Below are 16,388 nucleotides of genomic sequence, written 5' to 3'. Positions count from 1 at the left end.
CCAGTTGGAACTTTACCGTGTCTTCTACAGGCTTCATACCCATGGCCCAGGAGCCCCGTTCGCTTTGGGGATGAGAATAGAGAGTCTAGCCAGTTGATTCTTTATTTCTGTAGCAGCGTGTGGATACACAGTAGGCTCTCTGCAAGTGCTTAGGGAATTGCATCGTTAGAAAACCGTGCTCTGGAGTCAGGGATATAGCCTGGTCCTCAGAGGGGCCTCTTACGTCTCCTCTTGCCCAGTTCCCCAGTCCATAAGCTTGCACCGCTCACTGGTATATTGGAAGAGGATTCTTAGGTGGTTCATAAATCATTCACCGGTTCTCATTATTGCGATTTGATGTTGAAGCAATTCCATTTTCAGTCTGTTTTAATCCTTCCGATAAAGCCAAGGAGAAAGTTTCCATTTGGTACTAGTATGTCTTTAATCTCTCTCTTCCAGTTGTAAGCTCATTATTTAACAAAGAAAGAACATGGTTCCTGCTCAGAGCCTTTGTGGGCAGCAGGATCTAGCTAGAATTTAATAACATTGGTTGGGTTGTGTTACATTTGTTGTAAAGTCTTTCTCTCCTATAAAGGGATACATACTGGCTTTCTCTTTGACGAAGTGATACAAAGTTTCCTCTGCGATAGATTTGTATGTTTGTCAAAAGTGAATTTGAAAAATAGCACTGGTGGAGGGAGAGAAGTGGCAGAAATAATGGTGGTAAAAGAAGAAATGAACGCTTGAGTCTTGGAAACTGGCTCAAGTGTCCTTTCAGATGACATGACCACTCCAAGAATCTCAGAATTTGTAAGGCTTTCCTCCCAGGGAAGATGTGTGGGAGAGAACAAATCATCCCTTACCAATCTTGGGTCTACCCAGAGTTTCCCTGGGATTGTTTTCAGGTTTTGCAACAGTTGATCAAACAGGTTACTTTAAAAGGCCTCTTAATAAATGGATTCTTTCACTTACAATTATTTTCTTTTATTTTGTAAATAAGGCTTAGGAAACGTGGGCTCTGTGGGGAACAAAATAAGTAAACTGGGCACATGCCTCTAAAACTGAAGGTGCATTAGGATGTTTACCACCTCAACTGAGGCAGAGGAAAAGGCACACTATTTATCTTGTTGTTAGTAAGGAAACAGTAAAACTGTTTTTGAACACGGACGAGTCCTCATTTGGGTAATGATCATGTGCCCCGGTTTAGCTTGATTTTCAAAACTCCAGGGCTCAGTTATGATTGGCCTTTATCAAGCGACATGGTTACAACTCTTTGGATTTCCTTTTGGAATTGTAAACCCTCTTTGTAATCCTTCACTGGTAGTCTAGTTCATCCAGGCTTTAGGAAAAGAAAATAAAAATGAAGGTCAAGAGAACTCCAGGAAAAGTAGTGTGCAGTAGAGATGGGGAATCAGGGTTGCAGTCACAGCATTCTGCTTTTCCTTCTTTAATTCTTTCTCTCTCGAGTTTTACTGGAGCGGCAGACAAGGCGCTTCACTTTTCTTTGTCTCCTGATCATCTAGGCCGTGTGCAGAGAGCAGTAAGCGTGGAATTTGAGAACATGCAGTTCCCAAAGCATTTGAGGAAGAGTCTTGGTGTTAGCTGTTCCTGCAGCCAGACTGGTTTCATCATCCAGAGTGGAGCAAGGCTGGATTTCCTTCTCTAGGGCAGTGGGGACAGCTCGAGCCCCAGAGGGCTTTCTAGGGCAGAAAAGGGAGAGGTCCCAGTGTCCCTTCTTTGTGTCCACACAGTGGTAACAGGCTCATCCACACACGAGCCTGAGAAATTCCCTCCTGCTTGGGCACAGAGTGCTCGTTGGACATTTCTTCGCCAGTTCTTTATCGAGGCTTCAGGGGCTGCTGTGGTTTGGGGAAAGGAGACTGTCAGCAGGGAGAGGGACTTGGGAAACAAACCACAGCACAAGACAAAACACAAAAGAAAGTGATGTTAGGGTGGCAGAACAAAGACTAGATTATAGATCCAGGAGATGGGGGAACAGGAGCAGCTAGGGAAGGTGAAGAAAGAAGTTCATAGCCGGGCTGGGCGGTGGGCATCAGGGGTGGGCAAAGGGACCACTAAAATTCGGTTACACTTTTTAGACCGAGCTGGAAATTCCAGCATGCTGATGCTTAGTGATGTCACTGCCACAATACTCTGAGGTATGTCTTTAGTTTTGACTAAAGTATGACTTTAGTATGTCCTTTTCAAATTTTGCTTTGGATATCCAGCAGTGTTTTACTGTACTTTGGGCTAACATAACACAGAATTTTAAAAAATTAATTAACTTAAAATAAATGTAAGATATAAATTATCAAACTGGTTTTCACTGTGTTTTTGCTTATTAAATATTAAGTACACAGAATTTTAAAAACTTAACTTACAATAAATGTAAGATACAAATCACCAAACTGATTTTCACTATGTTTTTGCTTATTAACTATTAAGTAATGGAGAGATGTCATTCACACGTATCACAATTAAGTAGTTTAGAACATTAGAGAATCTGTAGATTAAAAATAATACTTTAATTGCAAATTGTACATCTAAATACAGTCTCTCCAATAAAACAGGATAGCTTTCTTATAACATAGAGCAAGCTGTTTTACACGTTCTTACACATGAAGCGAATTTTTGAAGATAAAACAATTCTTCATAACACTTCTTTTAGTGGAGACATTGAACTTATTCACTCTTTCGAAGCCTCAGATTTCTTTGATGAGTTGACACACTGAACTCCTGAGTGGCTCTATGTAACATCAACTGATTCATTTATTTATGTCATGTTTTTTAAGAGCACGATCATACCCTGAGACAGTTTGATTGTTTCATCGTAGTTGAGAAACATCTATTCGTGTGTGGATCCAGTGCACTTGAGGGTATTTTGGAACAAGAAACTTGGGCAGAAGGAACATTTGGGCTTTCCCTCTAGGTAAAACATTCAAGATCCCCATCAGTGTTTCACCCGTATATTTCATTGATAAAAGAAGATGAGTCCAGGAGATGAACGTATAGTTACTCAAGCATGAAAACATTCCAGTCTTTTAAAGCTGTGACCAAATCCAATCCTTAGGAGTTTAAACCATGTGGATGCTTTATTTTTATCTACGAGGCAGGAAGTAAAAAGGCATTGACTGAGCTCTGTTTGCTTCATCTGGGGGTAATTTTCTTAACGGGGGCCATGATTTTTTTTGTTTTGTTTTTTTGAGTAATGTCGCCAGTAAAGAGTTAACCGGATTTCACTTGATTCACTCTGGCTTATGTGATGATGAGTAATGCGAGGTTGGTAACAGCAAATTGTTGTTTATAAGCAAACATGGCATTGTGCAAACAAGCAGGCCTGGTCTCCAACTGGTTTGATTTCATGGTGGTCAGCAGCTGATCTGTGTAACATACAACCTTTCTGCCTCTCTAAATGTCAGAAGAATGACTGTTTGTTTATCTTGCCTTCTTTGCAGCTGTTTACTCTGTAATGCATTTACCTCGACCTTGATTCCCAAAGAGTGGCCCCTTTCTCCTCCCTAGCCCTGTTTACATTAGTCCTGCCCCTGGTGTCACCTATGAAATCTGTTGATTATTCCACCTGGTTAATGTTAAATTACTCTTGTAAGATGATGTGTTTGTTCATAAACACAAATGCTGGGCCCCTTGTTTACTGTACCCATGGCAGCAATCGTTATTAAACAAATATTGCTTTGTTTGCGGGGTGCGAGCAGTGGTTTATCCTGCAAGGTCTGTTTAAAAAACACACACACATTTAAAAAAAAAAAAAAACTTAAATAGTAGAATTTTGATAAAGAAAGAAAAAGGGGAACTTGTCCCTGGAATGTGGTTGAAACAGACTTAGGTTTGCTTTTCTTATCTTTTGCTTGGATGAAGGGGCTGGAGAGATTAGCAAGTTGTTTGGTTTTTCTAAGAGATTTCCTTAGTGTAATGATATCTATGCAGTTGTTTGCTTTTTTCAGAAGGGAGAGAGCTCTCCTGAAAGGCCACTAGCTTAGTAATAGAACATCAGATGGCTACAAAACTCTTTGTGGAGCAAACAAGGACTTAGAAGGTGTAGGAGAAAAAGTCTAGTGCTATGAACAAGGCAGTCACCTTCCAAAGGTACAATCCTTGGATTTTGTGTTCTTGTGTGCGTGCGTTGGGTGTTGTTGTGTGGGCTCCATGGGATCCCGTGTGATGTGTGTACTCGCTCAAGTTTGAAACGGGGAGATTCACTTTGAGGTTAACGTAATTGTGAATAAATTCTCTGTGATACAAGCGGAGACATCCATACAATTAATACACCTGATAATGTTTTTACAAGCCAGTGTTTTAATTTTTTACCTGTTATTCTCACCTGTCTCATTTTAAAATGACTTTTATGCATTCTCTCATTTGTGGTTAAGTAAAGGAGACATTGTGTCTCCTGGTTCAGCCTGATGTGTGTGACTGTTGTCCCTTGGTCACTAGGAGTCACATTAGACAATACCAAACATTAGCCTGTCCTTTGTCATGTTTTGCAAACAGCAGAGAAAACAGCTGACATCATCTTTGTTTTTTGTTTTTTTAAATTCTTGTTTGTTGCTGTTTCTGAATTTGTGTTGTGTTTCAATACTAGGCAGGGCCTGCTGGCATTTGCTATAAATTACAAGGATAAAACACGGAGTGGGTTGAGGGTGGAGGCTGGGGGTAATGACCTTCAACATATTGTGGTCTTTTATATCAGGAGAAAGCCTGTTAATCTATCTGTAACAGCAAGTTTCGGGGGGAAGTACGTATATGCATACTGAAGTTTTTGAAGGATAAAATTGAGTAATTGTCCCTTGCACGCAGTGGAGAAATGGAAGCGCTGACTTCTGAAGGCCTGCATTCACTGAACGGCCGTGATGCTCTGAACATATTGTTCGCTCTGGCCACTAGAGCGGCTAGGGGCTGGAGGCAAAGGCAGGAGATGCGTGAAGTGTCTCATTGCGCCCACCAGTCATTAATTGATGTTAGGAACCTGCCCCCGCGTATATGAAACTGTATAAAATATGGAAATGAAAAAAAAAAATAATGATACTCTGACCTGGTTGTTGGCCACTTTATTCCACCGGGCTATGTGTGACAGTTCAGCTGCTTGAATGTTCGAAACGATTCAAGTTTGGCCGGCCATGTTCATTCTCAAACTTCAACTCTGGTTCTGTCACAATGCATTTTAATTAAGCTCCCTAGAACACCTGGCCCCGTCGTACCCTAAGCTGCAGAGGCTTCCTTGTGACCACGCCAACAGCCTAGCACAGGATTGGCAAAGCTCCTTTTTGGTCTCTGTTTCATTATTTGAGTCCGTCTGGATTAATATGCCCGGGAGTGGGTGTGCCTTCTCCTTTGTACTTCTGTTTCCTAGAGCGGCTCCTTTCTAACCTCCTTGGTTTGCCCACAGTTGCTATGATTACAGCACTTAAACTCTCGTCCACCAGGAGGGAAGGGAAACAAGACCCACGGTAGCTGACATTCTGAAAATACAAATTGGACGTTTGTAACTTTTACAGGGGTGGGTGTCTTTATCTGCACTTATTGATGACTTACAAAGACTCTAAAAGTTCGATTAACACAGTCTGTGAGAGACCCACACACTTCCTCTGAACAGGTTGCTGCCTTGGGTTTGGAATTCAGGAATTCCTTTTCTTGGGAAATGCAAAATCTTCTGTCTTTACATCGAAAGCCTGGTAGAGAAGGGAAATCATGTTTTTGTTAGGAACATTATTTTATTACCACCCTATTCCTCTAACTCTGTTGTGAGTCATGCACTACAGGGAAAATTAAACATCCTGCTCGCTACCTTTTTCCAGTCCAGCTGAATTGAATATTAACTCTCGACCATGGCTTTGCGTGGAGTTTTTCGTTGATTGATGATCTTTAAATTTTCAACGATTGGGACCATCCTCCTTCCATTGTGACTTAAAATGATGTAATGGCTTAAGTTAGTTTCTGAGTTTCAGAAATCCAAAATGATTAGACTTTCCAAAGGAAGTACAGGACTGGGAGTAGTTGTAAAGTAGGAACATAAAGGTGGAGGCCAGCACAAGCTTTTGATCTCATTTGATTGGCAGGTCGGACTTGGAGTTTTCTCCAATGTCATTCAGTCATTTGCCTAAAAATTCAGCAGTTATGTATTTAAATCCCTACCCCAGTGGTCCCCCGTATCCACGGTTTTGCTTTCTGTGGATTCAGTTACCGGTGGTCAGCTGGTGTTAGGAGGCAGATGATCCTCCTTCCGAGGTACTGTCAGAAGGATGTGTCACAACGCCTAGGTCAGACACCTCACTTCAGCTCATCATGTAGGCATTTTATCATCTCATGTCATCGCAAGAAGGAGAAGGGTGAGTACAGTACGATAAGGTATTTTGAGAGAGACCACATTCACATAGCTTTTATTAGTTTATATCATTATAATTATTCTAGTCTATTATTTATTATTGTGAACCTCTTCCTGAGCCTGATTTCTAAGTTAAATGTTATCATAGGTATGTAGGTATATAGAAGAGAACATAGTGTATATAGAGTTTGGTACTATCTATCCTTTGGGGGTCTCAGGACGTGTCCCCCATGGATAAGGAGAGCTACTGTATATATAAGGTATACCTGAAAATATAGTTGAAAATGAAGGTTTTTTGTTTTTTTTTTTTTTTAAAGTTGTTGTTAACAAAATGGAGGTGGAGAGGCCAGGAAGGGGATCGTTTTACTCTGAATGCCTCTTCATCCATTTACTTGATAAATACAGAGCACTTCCAAAATACACAGAGAAGTGGGGCTCACCTGGGGCTCGTGTTTTACCCGAAGTGGGGCACGAGCTCACCCAATGAGGGGCTCAAACTCACGAACCGTGAGATCATGACCTGAGTTGAAGTCAGATCTGTAACTCCTGAGCCACCCGGGCACCCTTTGGCTGATAAATACAAACTAGTCCCTATTTCTTTTTTGTTCTCCTCCTTTGAACTATAAAGGCAAGAATGCTACCATATTGCATTATTAACAATGAGCCCATTTTTCTTCCCAGACTTCTCGCCCATCTGAGCACCTGTAGCCCTGGGCTCTCCCCCTCTGACTCTCTGAGGTGTATTCAGGGCATCCTTGCCTATACCCACTCCTTTTCCCACAGCAAGCCCCGCATTTCCTTTAGGAAATGCTCCTTTAGGACACATGGACCAGGGCTTTGTGGGAGGCGTGCTCCTGGAGCTGTTTCTTTCTCTGTTGAGACGCCCAGCCTGACACTTCCATGGTATCCTCAGCCTGAAGGATTCCAATTTTGCCCTCAACTCGCATATGGCTATATAAGTAGCCTTTATTTTTTTTTAAGACGCGTTTTTGACTATTTCGTTGCTCCTGGACTTTTTCTTCCTGAGCGCTAAATGAAATTCTAGATTTTTAAAGATAGATCTAGATATTTCCAGTGCACGATAAAGTTGATAATACATAAATCATTTTTAACAACAGGTAATATGCATAATTTATGGTGTTACAGTGCTATCTTTTTGATATTTATGATGGATAATGCTCAGTTTTTGCCCTCATATTACTGCTTTAAATTATGCCACAAGAAAATTAATGAGAAAGTAGATTTATGGGTTTCATTTGTTTGTCAATTCGGAAATTAATTGGGTGTTAATTTTAGCCGTCCCTCATCAGAGCAGGACTTGAGTATGCGTACATTACTTTGCATTCATTGTAGCTTACCTCCCATTTACTGTGGGTCACTAGCTTTGCACACATTAAAATAGCCCTCCGGCTCATTCCCTTGATTACTTTTTGAACTGCCATGCATTAGAAAATTTACGCCTTTCTGTTATAATTATGAAAATTTGGTATTGGAAGATAGTGCTTTCATAACACAAGGCGGCACACTGACTTCTCTTCCTAAACTTGACCCTTGGATAGTCTTTCCGTGAAATTGGGGCCCCTGCCAGTGGGGGCAGTGGATAGACGGACAGTAGTGTCTGAAGTGTTCGTTCAAAACTTGTGGGAGTGATCTCAGTGAGAAATTAATCAGCTGGTGTTACTTTTTTCTCTTATTTCATTCTTCCTCCCCCCCCCCCCCCCCCCCGCTTTTTTTCCCCTTCAAGAATATGCTATGAAATCCTCACTTAGGGATAACAAATCTGCATCTTGGGGCCAGTTGTGGCCCTTCCATCCTGCCCTTTCTTCACCTTCTTCCCTAATCCCCCCACCAGTCTTTCGTCTTCTCTGTGCCTCATGCTAGGAAACATAAAGTCTCCATTCGACTTTCCTCAGGGTTGCTCTCTGCTCTTGAGTCCCTAGTTTGAATGGGAGGATTCAAAATCTTGCAAGAGGATTAAGAGGAAGGTGCTGGGTTAGTGTCCTACCACCGTGCTCTTTGCCTGCTGCTGGGGAAGAAGTCCCTCAGCTGCACTTTGCTCTTTAAAACTCCTTTATGGGGGCGCCTGGGTGGCGCAGTCGGTTAAGCGTCCGACTTCAGCCAGGTCACGATCTCACGGTCCGTGAGTTCGAGCCCCGCGTCAGGCTCTGGGCTGATGGCTCAGAGCCTGGAGCCTGTTTCCGATTCTGTGTCTCCCTCTCTCTCTGTCCCTCCCCCGTTCATGCTCTGTCTCTCTCTGTCCCAAAAATAAATAAACGTTGAAAAAAAAAAATTTAAAACTCCTTTATGTGTATTATGTTGCCAGGTAAACCATTTGCACATTGAAAGGGAACGGTTCATTTACCCGATGAGACCCAGAAGTAAATGTATGCGTTATATCTTCATATGGACAAGTTTTTCTTCTTTCCTGATGGCATGAACGTGATGATCAGTATGGATTTTGAATCATCCTGATGCAACATCAGTACTTCTTTTAGAACTAGAGCTTAGACACACTCCCGCCTTTATTCTTGTCCATTCTGCAAACCCTGCACAGAGTCTAACCGATGATGTTCGGTGATTCCAAATTACAAAAATTCACATCGTCTCTCCATTCTTAGAGTTACTGTCTTCCTCCTTCCCTCCTTCTCATCCCTCAGTCTGTCCCTCCTTCCTTCTCACTTCTCCTCCTTCCCCTTCTCTGTCCCTCCCTCCCCAACCCCCTTCCTCTTTTCATTTCCCTCTCTTCCTTTCCAGGAGCTTCTCTTAGCTCTTCAAACGCATTCCATTTTCCTTCTTTCATGGCACATGATGAACAATGAGAAAGAGGATCTTTCCTTTTGGATAGGAGGAGAACCACGTTATCTCTGGCATCATTTTCCTAAAAAGTGATTTCACCATTAACTTCTGTTCTCTTCTCCCCATAGAAGTAGAAATACATTTTACAAAACTATGTTTAGTTTAATTTACACATCCTTTCATGAACAGACCAAGTTCTTTAAGGGCATTTATTCTGCTTCATATAAATAATTGATCAGCCAAGTTAATTTACTTCTGCCTGACTTGGTCAACCTTAATTAACTGCCCTGGAATCGAGACTGAACTTTTTGTTAGCTTAAAATCTTTCACAAGCATATGATAACAAGGGCTTTGTTTTTCCCTAAATTTTCAGCATCAACACTGTAACCAAGGAAATAATCATAATAATAAAGCATTGCTTTAATTTACTATAAATACATTGGCCTAGACCTTATGAATTTTCCAGAATACTTCCAGAGTATGCTCTGTTGGCAACGACAATAAATAAGCATGCTAAACTCTGTTCTTACCCCTTTCTGTATGTTCCTTCAGCACAAAAATCGATCTTTTAAAATCAGTAGCTCTGTCATGTTTCCAGGCAAGACAAGAAGTGGCCATTCTGGCTGCTTAAGCTTTCTGACATCCATAGGATTACAGCATCAGCCTTCTTAGGGTTGTGGTGAATGGATCCTATGTGACTTAAACAGACGCAGCTCATTCAGAGGAAGCCAGAGGAGGATTTGTCTTTGCGTCTGGAGGGGCTTGTTGGTGGCTACGGGGTGGTCGTGTCTTCTAGGTACATGCTTTCATGTCCATGCACTTGGGATGATTGTGGATCATTTCTTGTTCTCGATTCGCTGTGGAGTAAAGCAGCTCGTTGGGCACAGGGAGTCCCAGAGGGAAGTGGAGGTGATACAGACTGAGGGTCTGTGACAGCTTCCCTCTAAGAAAAGAGGGTTTGGCATTAGAGAACACACACGCCTCTCCTGTACGTTGACCAGCTTTCAAATGTGATGCTCAAATTGTAAAACTCAATAGAAGAAGACAAATAACGTTGTTTGCTAAAGAATGCCGACACTTTCATCTTTGTATTTTAATGCTTTTCTGTGTCCACCTGCCAGCTTCCTACTGTCTTTGTGGGGATTAGTTTTCTTTTCATCGATTTACTAATTCACTGCCCTGCACAGGACTTTGCAAACGGGGAATTCTCTGGCACTTATCGAATGGTCAAATTCATGTCTGAAATGGGAAATTATTATGGCTGCATCTTTTCCTTGACCCGCTGAGCTTTAGTTTTCTTATCTGTAAAATGGGGGTAAACTTCACCTGCCTTTTCCTCCCTGATGGACTCGTTACGAGTTTGAAAAGTACCTCAGAGAGCCTGGTAGTTTGTGAAGTGCTGTACAGACATAAAGCCTTATTAAATGGCTTGGAACATTCCATAGAAAGAAGTATTGCCAGCCCAGATATTGTTAGAAATGTTCTTAGACATCGACACTCCTAATTTTTCACATGTGCTTTTCAAAAAGCTGTTTTCTCCTGATTGGTGTGGGAGATTATGGGAAATTTTAAATCTTGCAACCTACATACTACTGTTAGCACTTGACTAATTAAGGACATCCTCAGACCAAAATAATCCTTTATGCAATTTCGGTCCCAATGCCTGCACTCTCACAGACCCGATTTGCAAGCCAAGTTGCTTGGCACGATGCCTGCAAAACTTCTCCTGGAGGACTTGGCAGTCTTCTTAGAACTGCGTAGAGCAAAACCTTCTCATCAAATTGTGGATTGGAGATTGTTCTTAATCCACCCACCACCACGGTGTCAAACCAAGGAAACAGAACCAGGGCCAGTCTCTTAGACACCTGTTCTGAGGTCAGGCGTCCCGATGGCCACAGGCTTTGAAAGCAGTCTTCTTCCTGTATCTCTGCTCCCCGGGGACCTGACATCTGGCTAAATATGCCCCATTTTCTGAGGGCAGGTAGAGATTTTTTGTAAGCAGTGTTTTTCTCTTTTGTCTTTTACTCCCTATTCCCTGATATGAAATGTACAGGCCTTGCAGAAAGTTAAAAAAAAAGTTTGTTTTTTCTTTAGGTATGCTTGTGACATACCCTAAGAATTCAGTGAATTTCCTTGTTAACTACTGTTAAGACCACCATTTTCTCCCTTAAATACCTAACCACTGTCTTTTCCTTTGTTTCTATACAAATGGGCATGTTTGTGAAACAGAAACTGAAACATTGGAGGGGGTACAAAAAAAAAATCCTCGCTGTGACAAATTAATTCCTTTTTTGGCAACGAACAAGGTGCTCGCACGCCTGGTTCTTATATCTTAGAGAAACTTTTATTTGTATTTTTGATAGATTTTACGCTCTACGGACAGTAAAGATATGAATGCACTCTTTAAAGGACTCTCATTACTGGAAAGTCTGATCTAAGGAGAAGAGAGTGAATCAGCTGTTGCTTCTGACTTTGTTTCCCACCTGTTAACAAAAAATGCCATTCTTAATCCCCTTCAGGACTGAATTAACTTTAAAAAATAAGTCCTCTGGGTTTATGAAGTTTGTACTCAAGTTGGATCATACCATGCACTGAAAGGAAATGAAGAAAGATGTCAGTTTTTCTGCTTTTAATTTTTCATTAGATTTTCATGGAAGTCTATAGAAAAGGGATTTAACCCAACCTCTGGCAAGAGGGCAGCCTCCTGTAAAGATGTCCCAGGTATTTTAATTTCCCTGTTGTCACCTATTTCATGTGGAGGGGAGGAGTCTGTAACGCTGGTTAATAATATTGTCTTTCCATGATGCAAAAATATTTGTGTTGGAAGTTTTCAGCCCTTTTATCCGAGGTTGGTATTTCACATTAAAGTTTTAATATTCAGACATTTCTCAGCTCTGATGTTTGAACTGTCAAGCCCGTTAAGTGACTGTTGTTTTTCCTGTTCAAAGTCCTAGTCTCTGAATTTGGAGTACGACCCTGCCATTTCCATTGTTTGCTCCCCACTGCACCTCAGCTTTAGGAAAAGACATGGTTAAGAACTTTGACACCAGACTGAACTTGTTTAAATCTTGATTGCACCATAGCTAGCTGAGATTTATGCTGGGCAAATGAAAATAGTTCTCAGGGAGCCCTAGTTTTCTCATGTGCAAACTAGAGATACCAGTTGCATTCAGAAGGAAATTGGTGAATATACATAAATCAGCTGCAGGAGGGCTTGGTCCAACACTGGTGATCAATCGATGGTAATAATTGGTACTAGTAAATATTATTCTGTATCTTTTGTCATCATCAGACGCCTTTGCTGAGAGCTGAATTGGCTGCCTAGGAGAATGGTTTTGTACCTAGAGAGTAACTAGGCAGAATGTGGACTGTATTTGCATGCAGTTGATATCCTCTGGGTACTTACACCTTGTACTATATATATATATATATATATATATATATATACACATATATATATACGGTGTTATATATATATATATATATATAACACCGTATATATATATGGTGTTATACATATGTGTGTGTGTGTATATATACACACACACACACATATATATATATATATACACATATATATATGTGCTTTTTATTAGACATTTTGTACTTTCAAATTCAGACTTTTTTTTTCCTGGCCTGCCTAGGCCAGATTTTCTCCAAAGTAAATATAAGAAGGCCCAGACCTTTCAGGCCTTAAAACCAAACTCTAGAGGTTAGTAATCCAGCATGAGAAACACCTAACTTTGAATGGGATTTCTTAGGACAATTTTAACCATAGGACAATGATCAGAGTCTGAATTTATTTGGCTTCTGAGAAGTGGGGATTTTTTTCTCCCTCAACGTGGACTATCTTACTGGAATGGCCCATTTTGAAGACTTTTCAGTACCTGAATGATTCCGAGGAGTACGAATCTTTAAATGTTCTTTGGCTTTTGACCCCTAAGGGTTTTCAGCTCGAATTACTTGGGGGGGGGGGGGGGGCCCTCCCGGGAGTGTGTGTCAAGTCTTGATAGACTGAAGTTGGAGAAGATTCCTCCAGGAGTGTGGCATCCCCCCCCCAGAGCCCGCACGTAGTAAAATTTAACGTTACACCTAATATGCTGCGCAGAACGACTTTCTGGTTTTTGAGCAAAACATCGAGATACAGTCACAGAAATTTAACCATAAATCCTGAATTCACCCAGAAGTCTTCCCCGCCCCCCCCCCCCCAAGGGGAAAAAGCCTATTTAAAGGACCGCTTACGACTAAAACTTGAAGTTGGCCTGACACCTCCGTCCCCCCAAACCAGGGGACTCAGCCGCTGGCAGGGCCACACCGAGTGAAAGAAAATGACAACTGTTTACGGAGTTTGGCAGCGTGGAAGGAAGGCAGGGCCCTTCCCCTGGTGCACAACAACTGTTTTAACAGCTGCTTTTTTCTTTCTCCCCCCCCCCCCCCCCCCCCCCCGAAAATCCCTCTCTCAGGTTTTTGAGTCATGATGCAAGAATCTGGGACTGAGACAAAAAGTAACGGTTCAGCCATCCAGAACGGGTCAAGCGGCGGCAACCACCTGCTCCCGTGCGCCGGGCTTCGCGAGGGGCGGTCCAACGGGGAGACGCCGGCCGCGGACGCGGGGGCGGCCGACCTCGCGCACGTGCAGCAGCAGCAGCAGCAGGTACTGTGCCCGCGCCGCGCGCCCCCGGCGCCGCGCGCCCACACGCCCGCTCCCCTTCCGCGCCCGTGGGCCCGAGAGGCCGCTTCTCAAGCCCTCGGGAGTCCAGTGTTAACCGTTTTTAACAGTGAGATGGAGTGGACCCCCCGCCCCCCCCCCCGGCACCCCTCCCAGCCCGAACTGTGTGCGCCTGAAGGTGCCCTCCTTGCAATACAGTGAATCTTTTGGAGAGATGGATTCCCCGTGCTTGAATTAAAAAGTAATAATAATAAACAGGCGTATGAAGCCTTGTGAAGAAGGGCACAGATTAAGGGGTCTAAGATTGAGTAGGTGAATAAGGAGAATAGAGACAGACGCAGGCAGGCATGGGTAGATAACAGGGGAAACACAGACCTAAGTGGAAGAGATGGCTTCCTGCTACCTGTAGCATTTAGGGGTGCGGGCCGCTGACGCATGTGGCTTGTGTACATGTGACAGTTGGTATGTGGCTAGATCCTGTTAATGTTTTCAATGACCTCTTATTGGTGGCTCCCCAAAATACATATAAATTGGGACATACTCATTGTTACATCCTTTGAAGGCATGTCAGTGGATATGATTAAATATTTCCAAATGGTAAAGGTGACCCAGGAAATGTGTTGTGTGGCCAAAGTGTGGAGGGAAATTCAAGTCAGTAAATAGCATCCACTCGAGGACAGGATTGTTTCTCCAGCGTCTCTTGGAATCAGGAAGTATGATTTATTTTTGTTAATAATGGATTGTTTTTGTTCCATCCTAGTCCTTGATTCGTTTATTCAGTACGTAGTTACGGTGCCTTTGCAAAAAGCTGAAAAAAGAATGATATGTCTTTGGGCTTTTCGGAAAGAAACAGAAATCATTGGGAGATGAGGAGGAGGAAGGCGAACCTTTTCTCATGCTATTTTCTTGGAATCTGTATTAGACAAGTAGAAGGGAATCCCTTTTTGTATTAGATTATATAGCCTTTGACAGACTCTCAACGTGTTTTGTTTTCTTCTTGCTAAGAATTTTTCAAAATACATAGAATCGTTACATAGAAGTTAGTGGCATCGATGTGAGAGCATGGGACCTGCTGGGGGCAAGATAGACAATAGAGAAAAGAAAAGGGAACTGACAGACAAGCTGAGGTCTTAATTCAGAGGGCTTCGTCTGAGTGACTCGGCCTCTCCCACTGGCAGTCCACACCGTCTGTGCACGCACCTTGGGCATCCCATCAGCTGGGATTCATGATATATGTTGTCTGTAACGTTTATGCACTTAAATGAATTCAAATGGCTGGATTCTAACCACTGAGGTTCGCAAAAACTATGCTGAAATGGTAGAAAGGTATCCATGGATGTGCGTGTATCATGCACGTGGTGTTCTCAGATATTTCTGGTTATATTGAGAAGGAACAGTTGGTATTTTGGAGTGCCATTTTCTATGACCTTGCCCTACAGAGTCCAAGATCGCCTGGTTCATTATGGAGCAGCTGAGGTGGGGCTCTTGACCTATGTGGTGTGAATCCCACATACTTAGTATTTAAGGTACATTAAATACATGGGAAATTCACTTCTTCAGAGTTTTATATGAAGAACTGAAAATCATTTACTGTCTTAAAAGTAGTAAGTCAGCCAAAATCTCTACATCTATACCATCAACACACACACACTCATACACACACACACACACACACACACACACACCTACACCAATAACAGCAACAACACATTGGCCTCATAGACAGTTTTGAAAGTGCATTTTAACAGCATCTTCCATAAAAAGCATCAGTAAAAATTATTCACATCTTTCCTCCTTATCTTGTCTGTGAGCACTTTGAAAAATAGGCTGTTCTGTGTTATGGATGTCAAAACCTTTGATTGTACTTTGAGACTCTATGTAAATACTTTTTGTAACAATTTTACTTTTATTTGCTATTGATATGATTTAGGAAGAAACAAAGTAGTTGGGTTTATCATTGTGGCTAAAACCCCACATCTTGTGGTTCACAGGCCTTTTCAGTCTTGTAAAATAAAATACCGACAGCTGTGCGACCCCTTTGAGTGTACAATGAGGTTCTTAACAGGTTGTTGGAGGACAAGAAAGTCTGTAGATGAAATGAGAAAAACACTACAGGGCTGAAAAAGTTTCGCGGGACTATCACCGTGTCTTTCCAGCCTAAAAACTGCAATAATGAAGCCCTTTTGAGAAATGTGAGGGTCCGCGTGATGGACTCGGGTTGTTTTCGTCATTCTTATTCTACAGGTTTTTACTTGAAGTGCGAATCCCAGCAGTGAGAAAATCACAGCCATGCTGAATTCATTACTGCGGTAGTCACACAAAACCACGGATAAAATTTCAATAACTGCAGGCCACAGTTGAGTAAACAGTTGCACTGAAATTTAATTCCTGTTGACTTTTCCCCCATTCCTCGCCAGGGGCACATTCTGATTCTGTAGCACAAAGACAACAGGGGTTACAGCTTTGATTAATGTAGGACAGTGGAAGAGAATTAGAACTGTAAGATATGTTAGAAGTCCATGGAACAAAAAGATGTGGCTTAAAAGGGCTTGGTATGAAAATGAGTTAATTATGCTGTGTGTAACACTGAATGTTATAGGATTT

The 16,388-nt window shown here is 42.1% G+C and overlaps 1 protein-coding gene and 1 long non-coding RNA gene across 10 annotated transcripts in view; both read left to right on the top strand.

Moving 5' to 3' along the window:
• Positions 1-16,388, top strand: part of FOXP1 (forkhead box P1) — a 465,483-nt gene that overhangs the window by 218,629 nt on the left and 230,466 nt on the right. For all 8 annotated transcript variants that reach the window (XM_042929976.1, XM_042929970.1, XM_042929971.1 and 5 more), the window contains one exon: positions 13,579-13,769. In XM_042929976.1, the coding sequence (XP_042785910.1) occupies positions 13,590-13,769 (180 nt within the window). In that variant the 5' untranslated portion in view covers positions 13,579-13,589. The remainder of the gene's footprint in view (positions 1-13,578; positions 13,770-16,388) is intronic.
• Positions 13,800-16,388, top strand: part of LOC122214569 — a 29,372-nt gene continuing 26,783 nt past the window's right edge. For both annotated transcript variants that reach the window (XR_006199963.1, XR_006199962.1), the window contains exon 1: positions 13,800-14,025. This is a non-coding gene — a long non-coding RNA (uncharacterized LOC122214569). The remainder of the gene's footprint in view (positions 14,026-16,388) is intronic.

Source organism: Panthera leo, chromosome A2 (assembly GCF_018350215.1).
Source record: "Panthera leo isolate Ple1 chromosome A2, P.leo_Ple1_pat1.1, whole genome shotgun sequence".
Lineage (NCBI taxonomy): Eukaryota > Metazoa > Chordata > Mammalia > Carnivora > Felidae > Panthera > Panthera leo.
Note: the sequence above shows the minus strand (reverse complement) of the source record. Positions and strands in the feature narration are given on the sequence as shown.